Source organism: Sebastes fasciatus, chromosome 2 (genome assembly GCF_043250625.1).
Source record: "Sebastes fasciatus isolate fSebFas1 chromosome 2, fSebFas1.pri, whole genome shotgun sequence".
NCBI classification, from domain to species: Eukaryota; Metazoa; Chordata; class Actinopteri; order Perciformes; family Sebastidae; genus Sebastes; species Sebastes fasciatus.
In genome coordinates, this window is record NC_133796.1 from 27,572,021 (window position 1) to 27,584,978 (window position 12,958).

Here is a 12,958-nt window from a genome sequence, read left to right on the forward strand (position 1 = left end):
TTTTTTTATTCTGAAAGAAATATTTAAACCGATTAATTGATTATCAAAATAATTTAGTTGGTGATTAATTTAAGAGTTGACAACTAATCGATTCATCGTTGCAACAATCAAGCCCAGTTTGGACACACCCACTGTCCTGAGAGGAGGTCTTGTCTGGCTTATAAGTGAAAACACCTGTGTTGGTGTACAATAGGTGTGTTTAAGGTTATTTGGGGTTGCATGGACACTAAAAGAAGGCAGTGTTAAATATAGTATACTGCTTCACAAGTTCACATGGACACACACACGCAGACCAATAAAAATCAATGAGAACTTTTGATACTTTAAGGATGGTGTTTTATGACAGCTATAAATAACAACAAAAATCAGTTGCCCCCACAATGTAGATAAGGGTGAATGGTTACATTAGACAAACGTACGTATATTGATGCTACATAAGGGTAACAACCATTCATAGATGTGTTTATGGCACAATCATCGGAGGACACTGTGGTTTGAAAGACTGCACAGTGAGAAGCCAACAAACCTTTACAACTTAATGAGCCGGAGCATGTCGGGTCGGGAGCTACCGAGGCTTTATGATCCAGCATGGGTCCATGTGAAAAAAACTGAGTTGTCAGAATGTATATGGCTCTGACCTGAGTCCAACTCTGACTCTCGCCACCGTCACTGCCACTCCGAGCCTGGTGGAATATTTGACTCGAGGTGTTTCTCTTGCATGAACAGTACTGGAGCCCAGAGAGGTTTTGCCAATCAGCGTATCACAGCCCACAAACTACTGTTCTGTAGGTAAAGTTTGGCACGAGTTGGGTCGACTGAGACGACAGTGATAGAGATAATGAAGAATACAAGAGTGGTTATGATGCAGAACAGGGAGAGGAAGTGAAAAATCAAAACACCAAACCCCCACAGTTCCACACCTGTAAGTAGAAGTAGATAAAAACTCTGGAAACACAATGGTAATTACAGGATCTCAATGTACAACATGTCAGCTGCGTGTAGAAAACAGATGCATTCATTTGATTATTTAAAAAATATATATTTATATGCACATACTCTTTTGTACAGCGGCTAAACACTTGTTTGGTATTAAAATGTGCACACCTGTATCTATTGTTGTTGTCTTTAAATAGTACTATCTTGATTTACACTGCTTACTTAACATTTTTTCCAGAGATTATTATGATTTAATAAGGTGATAAAGGAGCTATAGGCAACAATTGTGCCTTCCCTTTCATAAAACGTCTTATTCTAGTGGAATGCCAAGAGTTCTTAGAGACAAAAATAGAGAACTAGTAGTTTTTTAACCTCTTAAAACCAAAGTGAAACGAACCCTGGATCCCTTCTTTACACACTGGCCGAGTTATGGGTTTGGCGACAAAAAAACAAAAAAAATAAGGAAAAAGAGAGATGGGTGAGATTTCAATTAGTCTAAACATCAGTGTTTGCCTGCTGACTGAAACAGATGAATAGACATTGTACTGTTTGCTTAAAAACAGAGTGAATTTAATAAAGAAATTAACTAATATACTGTTATAGAACTGCAAAATTGTGTTGCTGCAGGAGAGACGTTTGCAGTCTGCTAACAATCAAGATAAGCGTTTCTCCAGTGAGGTTGTAAAAAGGTTATGCAAACAGTGTATGAATGGCCAAGAGACAGCACATGCTGTATGCTCCTCCGTCACGGAGGATATCAATTGCTGGAATTGGTTTGTAGTCAAGTTGTTCATTAAGAGATTACAAACTACTTCAGTCACCCAGATTTTTTAATTTTCTTACTTTTTTAAAGTGTATTTCATATTAATGACATAAATTCTTGCAAAATAATTATTCAACTTTGCGTGAATCCTGAGTAACCTTTAAAAAAATACTTAGAATCAAAAAAAAAAAAAGAAAAGGAAAATGAAGAATCCATTCATTGACACAGCACTCCTGATCTCAACATGTTAAAACGCCAGAGGACATTTCACTGATTAGAAACCATTACTGAAAGGACACACAGACATACACACACACAAATTACATACTAATAATAATTAAAAATGTGCTCTCTTTCTCCCTACTCATTCTCTCTGTCACATTCCCTCCAAAAATATTCACGCACTCAAACAAAATGAAGCTAGGAGAGTTAAAGAAAAACAAAAAATGAAAAGACGGGTGGTACACATGAGTAAAAGCATCAAAAATGATGCAGATATAATGCTATTAATCAGTCAACATTTCAATAATGTCTCTGTGACTGAGTCTGATACAGTGTTTCGTGTCGCCAGCAAGGAGAGAGAGAACTACACAAGCCGAGGCTCTGGGCCGATATGGACTCAGTAAAAGTTCAGACAGGCACATTTGATATATATATATGTATATATATAATTCAAAAATATACCTGACATTGAGGCTGAAACAGTCTCAGTCTCTTGTCTTTCCGTGTTTTGAACTGTTCGCTTTGGTAAAGGGTATCAATCGCTTCGTGATGCTTCATTATTTCTCCTCTACCTTTTCGTTTTTAAATAGACGGGAATTGTTTTGTACCTAAGGGAGGTCGTGTAAGCGCTTTGCATTCAAGGCAGCATCACAGCCAGGTCACCATGGAGGGCAAGTTAATGCTGGACCCTGTCCCTCCACACTCTTCTTCTTCTGCACCTTTCCTCTTCCTCAGTTCTGGTGCTATTTTTTCTCCACGGGGTGAAAGTGCATAGGAGTTGGGCAACAACCGTTGCAGCAAGGATCCGCTCACAGTAGTAAGGCCTTTTTGTTTCTCCAAAAAAACAATGTGACTGCTTAAGCATCTGAGTGTCTGCACAGTGAATCTTTCAATATGTGTGTGTGAGGAGAGAGAGAGAGAGAGAGAGAGAGAGAGAGAGAGAGAGAGAGAGAGAGAGAGAGAGGAGCAAAGTGTGTTTTATGTGCATTTGTCAACTGTCTGTGTGTGTTTCTCATGTCTGTTTGTGAAAGGCAGGTGGTTGAGGGACTCATGTCTTTGTACTGCCTCTCCTCTTCTTCTTCTTCACGCGTATCTGTTCTTTCCTTCGTCCCCCTGCTACTGACGCTCCTCTCCCTCCTCCTCCTCCTGGATGACCTGGATGTCATCTGACGGGGAGGTGGGCAGGCTGGCCGGCAGGCTGGGGAGGAGGCCGTCGGGCTGCTGCTCTTTGCTCTTCTCCTCCTCCTCTATGGTCTTCTTCCACACCTTGTGGTTCTCTGTCAGGTGCTGCATGATGCTACAGAACAACCTGCGGCGGCTCTTCCTCCTTTCTGCAACGAAGAAAACACAAAGAAATGTTTCAGGAAATCTAGATCGGCCAACTGTAATCTGTTTTAAACTCGACAGTATTGATGAGTTGTCTTACTTGGTGCCAGCTCGTCATCTAGTTCATCATCTTCATCCTCATCTTCATCTGTGTCTGTGTCCACCTGCCCCTCCTCATCATCTTCATCTGATCCCGCTTCATTAATCCAGTGGCCAGGAAGAAGGCCGGCGGCGTCGTAGGAGTTACAAAGTGGTCCTACAATGTGAGTGATGAAGGACTCCTGAAGCTTCGCCAGCTGAGGGGAGGAGCGGTCCATGAAGGGGCTGATGGGTAATCCCAACCGAGCCTCCTCATCACCCTGCAGATTAAAAACAAACATTATGGTTGGAAACGCCTCAGAGCCTTGATACAAACTAATAACTTCTCATTTGTTTGTCTTATCATGCAGGAATCCACATTTCCCATGCAGGACAATAGAGACTGAACTGTACTGAACTGAACTAAGATGAAATGTCATCTTTTATAAATTTGCATCTCTGGGATTTACTACAGAGGGATTAATAGATGTCACTAATGTAAATCATCTCTCCTTTTTGTTTTTGTCCTTTTTCATGTTTGTCCTTGTTTACTGTATTTGTAAACTTGCTGTTTAGATTAGGGTGGGATTGTTCAAAGGGTGGATTATTAATATTATATAAATTAATATTAATGTGCCAATTATGAGTTCTCTCTGAAGATATTTGCAGTGGGAATGGGATTACTTTAGGCCCTAAAGTAACACCCCACAGTTACTGGACCGTAGGTGATACCTGCGGGCAAGATTTGGCCGACCATGTTCTAATTCACAATGAAATTAAATTGATTCATAAAGGGAATTTCTTTTGTAATTTGAATATAAATAATGTTCCACAAAAAAAAAAGCATCAACATAGGCTTGTTTATTAAAAGAAAGTGCCAGGGAAGGATCTCCCGGACCCCCACACATTGGTCCGGGCTAAGACCAAAATGTGGGTTATGTGTTTATTAACTGGCTCCTGGAGTTTTCCTGCTTTAGGGTATAAAAATGAAAGATTCTTGTTTGAGGTATTACTTTTTACTTAAAGGGACTGTTTGTAACTTTTTAAGCGTATAAATGTAGCGGGTCGGCACACATGCACGTTCGCATATGCACGCTCGCGTGTGGCCGGAGCCTCGTCTCTGCTGCCTGCTCTCCTTCACTCAGACGGCGCGTGCATCCTCGCTGTCTCGCTCCACCTCTACACATGCATGCGCGCTCACTCCACACTGCAGAAGAGTTAGTTTAGCTCTGAGAATATCTAGTGAATGTAGAGTGGACGTTTGTGCAGAAATAACTGCTGCAGCTCCTCCAGACCAACAGAGGTTTTCCGTGTCTTGTGAAGTGACTAGGCTCCTCCACGTGTTACTTTATCGTCTCGTTACCGACCGGGTGCCGGTGTCTTTGGCTGCCTGCTGCGGTCGGGAGGCGATAACGTAACCCGTTGAGGAGCCCCGCTGCTGAAGCCTGCGCTGAGCAGGAAAAGCCAACACTAGGATCAGCAGTGATTCATGGAGAGACCTTCGTCTGGTCAGCTAACATTACTGCCAAGCAGGTGAAATATAGAGTGATATTGTGGTTTTAGCTGACGTGTCGCCTCACTGTTTTGAGCGATGCTCGTTCATGTCTATGTAAAGCGAGCAAGCGCGAACTCGACGCTGACTTTGGTTGATTTCAAGGCCACAGGTGTCGCTGTTAAGCAGCATTTCTGAATCTTACAAATAGTCCCTTTAAGGTGCTAAATGTGAGATTTGGAACGTTTCTATTGCATTCGCACGGCGCTCAACATGGCGACGACTGAGCCAGCAGCTCGTAGCTAACGGTGTCAACAGCGCTAAAAGTGAAAACAATGGCAAACGCTGCTGACAGTGCAGAACAGTGGCCGTGATTTAGCCAGTGGGGCACGCTCACTTGCACTAACATGCACTAAAAGTTACGCACGGCCGGCCCGACAATGTCAACAAAGCACTGAGAAACTCAGATTACAACACACACAGAGCAACTTCATTCTCTGCTCAGGTAGACATTACTCCTTTATATCTTTACGTAGCAAATAGTTGTTTGATGCTATATTAATACTCTAGATATTGTATAGAGAACCTTTAAGTAAATAATGCAGAAGATAAAGATAGAATGAAATGTTCTGTGTTAATTGAATACACTCCGCAGCATTAGCATGCAGTCTGTACCTGCTCATAAAACTCATTGACGATGCCTTCTGTCCACTTGAGGTGCAGGTCACGAACTTTGGCCGGCCCGTTGATGTCAGCCAACTTGATACACACTTGGCACACCAGCAGCCGGTCATTCTCATTGGTCCAATCAATTCCTGGACTGTTCACATCGTTCACCTGTTAACAAACAAGCAAACGATGGATGGATGGATGCCTTATTACAACAGGTCAACTGATTTTTTTCCTGCATCCATTATTCTGAGTACTGCTCAACTAAACTTTAACGTACCATCCTCCTAATGTTTCAATCAATATTTTGTCAGAAATTAAAGGATCAGTGAATAGATAATGATCTATTCTGATCATATAACTCAGCAATATGTTATGATTTCTTCATTTCAGACCTTGGCATTGAACTCAGCCAGGAAGTCAAAGTGCTTCTTGAGGTCTGTGGCCAGTATAGCCTCGATGACGAGGAAGCGAAAGCGCTTGAACTCCACGTGATCCAGGTTGACCAGGAAGTTGAACTCGGGCTGGGACAGGTAGAGGCTCCAGGCAGACGCAGCGTGGTGGTTCTCCAGCACCGACCTGTCATTGTACAGCACCGCCTACACCGCACAGGAGGGAAAAGCCAAGTGGTGAGAGAGGGGAAAGACGGCACGCTAAGAAGATTCCTAAAACGTCAGTAATACATTTGCTTACATAATACGTCTGCATATGTGTTACACAATTTGTAATGGCTTTAAAAATAGCGAGCACTCAGTAAATGAGATAAACAGGACATGAGGGTATTTGGTTATGAAAGTAGAAATGCAACAGGCTCAAGTATGGCTGAAAAGAGAAGCAGGATAAAAGTAGTTACGAGGACATTAGATACCACGAAAGGCTTAAAATATCCTTTTAACAGACATGGGGGTTGTCAACATCATTATCAATCAATAGGTACAAGGTTCCCTCTCCTTTCTTTTTACCCACTTTCCTGGGACTTTTACAAAAGCCAGACAGTGGGAGTGCTATCATGGGTCATGTTGAGATAATACAATATTTAAATAGGGGCACGCAGTTAACCTTTTCACCCCTCATTTACATTACATTTGTAGAGATGATTTAACTTTGTGTAAATCTTGGGACATCAAATAATGATCGTCCTTTCTTTCATATTTGTATAGATCCAGCAGAACAGCTTTAGAGCTGCAACGATTAATCGATTAGTTGTCAATTATTAAATTAGTCGCCAACTATTTCAATAATCAATTAATCGTTTGAGTAATAAAAAAATAAATAAAAATAAAATAAAATCTCTGATTCCAGCTTCTTTTATGTGAATATTTTCTGTTTTCTTTACTCCTCTATGACAGCAAACTGAATATCTTTGAGTTATGGACAAAACAAGACATTTAAGGATGTCATCTTGGGCTTTGGTAAACACTGATCGACATTTCTCACCATTTTCTGACATTTTATAGACCAAACAACTAATCAATTAATCGAGAAATCGACATTAAAATAATCGGTAGTTGCAGCCCTAATCAGCTTTGCATTATGAAGTATATATGGAAAAGTCATCCAAGGAAAATGTTGACTGCGAAGTTAAAGATTAACTGGAAAACTGGAAACATCGTGTTTCTGTAGGATACTCATGATACAAGAGAACAAAACACCATTTCAAGTGAATTGTTTCTAGTTCTGCAAATATAACGTGAGGGAGCCAAAGTGATACAGAGGTATGTAAAAATCAAAAACGAATATGTAATGATTTAAAGGACGAGTGTGTAGGATTTAGTGACACCTAGCGGTAAGGTTGCAACCAACTTCACTCACTCCTCCTTTTCCAAGACTGCAGTAACGTGAGCCGCCGAGTGCAAAACTGTCGTGGTATCTTTCAGGACATTCGCCTCATTTTCATTAGGAGCAACGAAATTCAGACGGTGGCTGGCGTTACCATGGTTTTGCACTTGGCGGCAGTTTCACAAGCGTGTCAAATAACTACGGTGACCTTCAGGTAACGTAAAATCACATTTGGTTTGTCCGTTCTGGGCTACTGTAGAAACATGGCAGAGCAACATGGTGGACTCCGTGAAGAGAGGACCTGCTCCCTATCTAGATATGAAGGGCTCATTCTAAGCTAATGAAAACACAACGATTCTTAGTTTCAGGTGATTATACACTAATGAAAACATAGTTATGCATATTATATTCCATTTCTGCCAATAGATCCCGATAAATACTACACACTGGTCCTTTAAAAAAAAAAAAAGCACACGATATGCAGGTAGTTCATCCTGTGTGGCTTAGTGCATGTGTGGGCGGATCATGATTATTTGTGTTGAGTGGAGGTTTTTCTGCGGTCGGTCAGACATGCAGCATCCAGACAGACTGCAGAGAGACAGCCATGTGATTCTGTGTATGTACACAGGGCTTGTCTCAGGGACAAGACGTCAGTGGTGATATTTGCCTTCCTGTTAGGAGGAAAGTTGCTGTCGATAACCGTGGAGTGGTTAACATAGGAGAGTACAGACAGAGGGATAAATGCTGATACTGCAGCAAATGCAGGATCCAAAGCGTTCTATCAGTTTATCATTTTCCGTGGAAAATAGTGTTCACAAGGATAGCCAGCACATTGGTCCCTAAGTTTGAGAAGATTTACAAATGGAAGAAGCAAAAATTCATGTAGTTCAATTTAGTATGAAGGTTTCAAAATGCGAGCTAAGGCAACATCCAACACTGTGTGTGAGACATCAGGTCCAGGTAAAGTACAGGACCATGTATGCTGACTGGCAGGGGTCATAGAAATGATCCGGGGGATCTCACTCCTTCATGTATTTGTGTGTATACTCTGTCTCTGTCACGCAACAGTTGTGGTGAAATGTCATTTGGCATAAACCCATATTTTGAACATCTGATCCTTTGTTTCTGTAAACACGAGTGTGTTTATGTGCCAGTGACCAAAAATAGTCAATTCAATCTATGACACATTCAAGTACAAATAAAAGCTGCAGGTTACCTGAGATGCATTAGTGGCTACTAGAAAGGCATTTGTGCGACCGGGGTGGTCATAGTCGTGCATTGCAGCTGCTACATAAAGGGCCATGAGCTCCAGGGCAGGTATGTTCCAGGCCAGGCAGCCGTAGCTGTCGTCTGAAATGGAGGAGCTTTTGGAGGAGGCGTAGGATATCCTGCCTGGAGAGATCCCGCTATCTGAGTCTGGAACATGACAACAAACAAGATGGACGTCAATGAATGTCACAGTGATGAAAGAGGAGGTGTAGATCTACACGGTCATTGTAAAATCAGGGTTAGAATTGTGGCTTTTGCACAATTCAGCAAAACATTACTTTTGACTGATCTCTATAATTTAAGCAGAAATTGGATTAAATGCAAAAAGGAGGGACACACACAAACACACACACTCACACACACACACACACACACACACACACACACACGCACACACACTGTTCTATTCTCATGTATTCACTGCTCTACTCAATTTCTCACTGCCATTTCCTCCCCCCCTCCTCTCTGTCCCCTCTTATCAAATGACAGCTGTTCCGGCAGCCTCGGCGTTAGACGTCAGAGGATAAGCCTCAGGTAATTTCTAATGGAGCTAAAACATCATCAGCAGAGACGAGCCTGGGAATGTCTGCGTTTTAAACCGAACCATCTGCAGAGTAAAAGCCACATCCCGTAAAAGAAGAAACTTCTAAAAGCATTCCAGGGAAACCAAAACCAACACAAAGTAGTTCAGCTTGAAATACTATGGAGGCAAAAACATATAGTCACAGTCCTGTGGTTGTGACAGGTGGTATCTGTTCGGGTTACAGTGGTTGGCGTAAATATTGTTTCCTGAATATATTTGTTGCAACCTTTAATACATTCATTTTGATTTTGATTTTTTATTTAATCATACTTGTATTACTTATTTTTATATTCTGTTTTATTTACTCTTTTGTAAACATTAAACATTCCTTAAACACACAGTATGTAATCTGTATCTATCCTGTACAGGTGAATTAACATGGGGGTGGGACCACAGGGATATAAGTAGGTGTTGGGAATCTGGTGTGTGAATTTATTTAATTAATCTATTTAATTATTTATTTATATTTATCTATTATTATTATTATTATTATGTATATGTATATTTCTTTATTGTTGTTATTATTTATTTATTTTGTATTTCTTTTTACTTTAATTTATTATAATTGTATTTATTTATCTATACATTTTATTTATTATTTTAATCTATCATTATTATTGTTATTTTATTGTTAGGATTAACATTTTATCTCTTCCCTTGTTTTTGAAATCTTTGTTTTTCAAATTACAGTTACTATCTGTTATTACATGTACATAGCATTATATTTGTTATGGTTTAGGTTGTTGTTCTCATTATTCTTAAGGAAACAATAAAAAGCATGATTAAAAAAAAAAAGTACCATACCTATATATATGCCGTATAGGTGACAACTAGAGACTAATCGTGTTTAGTGGGATATGTTTTTCTGTTCTGTGTAACTTTACGGATATAATTCCTTGTCAATATTCATATACTGTGAGGAAGCCACTGGGAATGTAAAAAACTTTCATGTATATTGTTTTAAAAACTATTACTACAACTACAAATATACTATCAGAGAAGTCCATTCAATGATGAAAACCCCCCAGACAAATCAAAATGTGCAACACTGGCTAACATCTGTGCAACACATCAGAGATTATATAACGCAACCACGCATTTATCTTAAAATTATTGTTGTATCCGGATTATAACCTGTGTTTTCCACAAACTGTAACAACGATCTATAACCGAATGAGTTTATGAGCCCACCTGTATCACTTCCTGTCACATGCTCACTGTGAATCTGCTGGAACCCAGGGATTGGTCGAGTGGTCAGGTACCAGACAGCGTGGAGCACATCAGTAGCATGGACCCTGTTATGATCTGTACGCATAATAGTTCAAATGTTACCATGTACAGTACAACAGCACTCTTTGAAATGTTAAATCATTGATGGATGACTAAAAATGAATCTTAGTAACTTAAATAATTCAATAATACACATGAACATCCTGGCATAACACATAAAAATGTCTTGAACACTACACAGTGTAATACTCACAGGGAATGTCTCTGTAGCCACTTTCCAGAGCACAGAAGTATGTCATGAACTCCCTCACAGGGATCTTGAAAATTTCAAACAGACACGTGTCCTGGAAAAGGGTGTATGTCACCTGAGGAGACACAAGCCAGCTTTACTGAAACACCAATCACAACACAAGATTACCAGCAGCCAACATTAAAATAACTTTGCGCACATCATTATGCATAGACAAGAAGTTCACTACCTGCTGAAATGTAATTTCAAGTAAAAAGTAAATAATTTGCAATTACTGAAATCTGTAATAATTATAATTTGTGTTGCATGTTTACATTAAATTTAGACTAAAGGCTAAAAGTCCTGCAAGCAGACCATAACAGCTGCAATGATGATTACATACAACTTAATAGTATGGAGTCAGATCAGTCTTAATATTAATGAAGGCAAACAGACGGATTCAAAAATGTTTTTTGTGATTTATATAAAAATATATATAAATGACTCTCTCCACAAAAATATTTTTCAAAGCACACATAAATAGTTACCGTTGTAAATAAATAAAAACATAAAAAAATAAGGTTCACAAATATATTCCTGATGAACACAGAAATAGTTCTTGTTTTAAATAGATGTAATAGAAATCCACAAATATATGTATTTAAAAGTATTTGCAGTTTTCTTAAAAAACATATTTAACTAACATAACATAACTAATAACATAACTGTTGAACCTGCATTCACTAACTGCTTGTCATGTGTGAACTTCACTGCATTTGTGTGTGTTTTTTTTTTTGAGACTCCCCTGATGTGCACCAATCTGCAAATGCATTTTTTTCAACAGGGAATCATCTGTAGCCAATTAGATGTCTCCCTCCTTTTCAGACAATCACATGAGCGAGCCTCCCAGGGGGTATGATTTATGTCATGCACATGGTGACTGCAGAAAATAGTCAAATAGCTACTACTTAAATACATATATTTGTGGGTTTCTATTACATTTATTTACAACAAGAAATATTTGTGTGTGCATCAGAAATATATTTGTGAAGTTATTTTTTTATATGTGGATTTTCTTTTACATTTATATACAACTATTTTTGTGTGCTTTGAAAACTATTTTTTGGAGAGAGTCATTTATATATAAATCACAAAATACATTTGTGAATCCTTCTGTGTATAGTCTGGCGACCTGTCCAGGGTGTAACCCGCCTTCGCCCAATGTCAGCTGGGATCGGCTCCAGCCATTCCGCGACCCCGAATGGGATAAGCAGTTACAGATTATGGATGGATCCGTCTGTGTGCATTCATTAATACTGAGATATATTAGACATATTGAGAGTGACATGACTCCATATAATAGAACTGTTTGCTTTTCTTAAGAAATTTATCAGAAGTGGACAGACTGATCAATAAAACACACTACTACATCTACAGGATATGACTGGTTTGTGCTTGTTGTACTAACATAGCTGAGTATTCTCCCGCTCTTCCCTCCTGTTCGGTCCACCAGGTCAAAGATCTGGAAGTTCCAGGTGTTCATCCTCTCCATGAGAGCTTCATGGTCCTCCAGCATAGGATCTAGTCTGAGCTCCTTCTCTCCCTGGAGACAATCAGAGAAAATGTTTTAGAGATCAGCACGAGTATTGTTTCTATTGACACATAACGTTCTGAACATGCAAAAAACTGAATGCTTGTGAGACCAGATGAGATAACTTGTCTGAAACGCAACTACGGCTGATACGGTCACTTATGAGAGGGAAAAATACAAATAACAAATTATAATAATTATTTCATCTGCTGTGCTGCAGTAAACAATCATATCGTAACAAGTGATCAAACACACCGCTGATTCCTGAGTCTGCTGGTCTGTGCTCGAGCTCTTCTTCTCCTCGTCCTCTGCCAGGTTTCCTGCAGCGTCTGGTCTCCCGTCCCCAGACGCCTCCGCCTCCACGCTCTCCTCCCTGATCAGAGGCTCTCCGCTGAACTCCAACCCTTCACCTGCTGCACACACACAGCACAGTCAATGGAAAGCCATTATACAGCATATAGACGCACACACACCTACATGTAAACTGTTCTTGTTTTTTTTACTCTGCATTATCACGTTACGTTCATGTGTTTGAATTTTAAATGGAATTTAATTAATAAAATGCAGTCACAGAATGGAAAAGTTGTTTTTATTTATTCAATATATTGATTTGCCATATATTGAAGTATTTAAATGAGCTTTTGATACTAGAATTACTTATAATAAAGATTAGTTTTTTTCTTATTTAAAGGGACTGTATGAAACTTTTTACACGAGCAAATGTGTGAACAGGTTGTAAACCTAACCTAAAAAACAACACTTTCTGTGTTTCCTCTATCAGCCTGTAGACA

The 12,958-nt window shown here is 39.6% G+C and overlaps 1 protein-coding gene across 2 annotated transcripts in view; it reads right to left on the reverse strand.

Moving 5' to 3' along the window:
* Positions 1-313: 313 nt before the first annotated feature.
* The window catches only part of pde3b (phosphodiesterase 3B), a 63,186-nt gene continuing 50,541 nt past the window's right edge, over positions 314-12,958 (reverse strand). The window contains exons 8-16 of one of the 2 annotated variants that reach the window (XM_074616749.1): positions 12,423-12,577; positions 12,045-12,179; positions 10,601-10,712; positions 10,309-10,422; positions 8,482-8,681; positions 5,882-6,085; positions 5,493-5,654; positions 3,348-3,606; positions 314-3,252 (exon numbers count right to left, since the gene is read on the reverse strand). In XM_074616749.1, the coding sequence (XP_074472850.1) occupies positions 3,038-3,252; positions 3,348-3,606; positions 5,493-5,654; positions 5,882-6,085; positions 8,482-8,681; positions 10,309-10,422; positions 10,601-10,712; positions 12,045-12,179; positions 12,423-12,577 (1,556 nt within the window). In that variant the 3' untranslated portion in view covers positions 314-3,037. Of the gene's footprint in view, positions 3,253-3,347; positions 3,607-5,492; positions 5,655-5,881; positions 6,086-8,481; positions 8,682-10,308; positions 10,423-10,600; positions 10,713-12,044; positions 12,180-12,422; positions 12,581-12,958 lie in introns of both variants that reach the window. The other variant, XM_074616740.1, reaches the window with a different exon arrangement.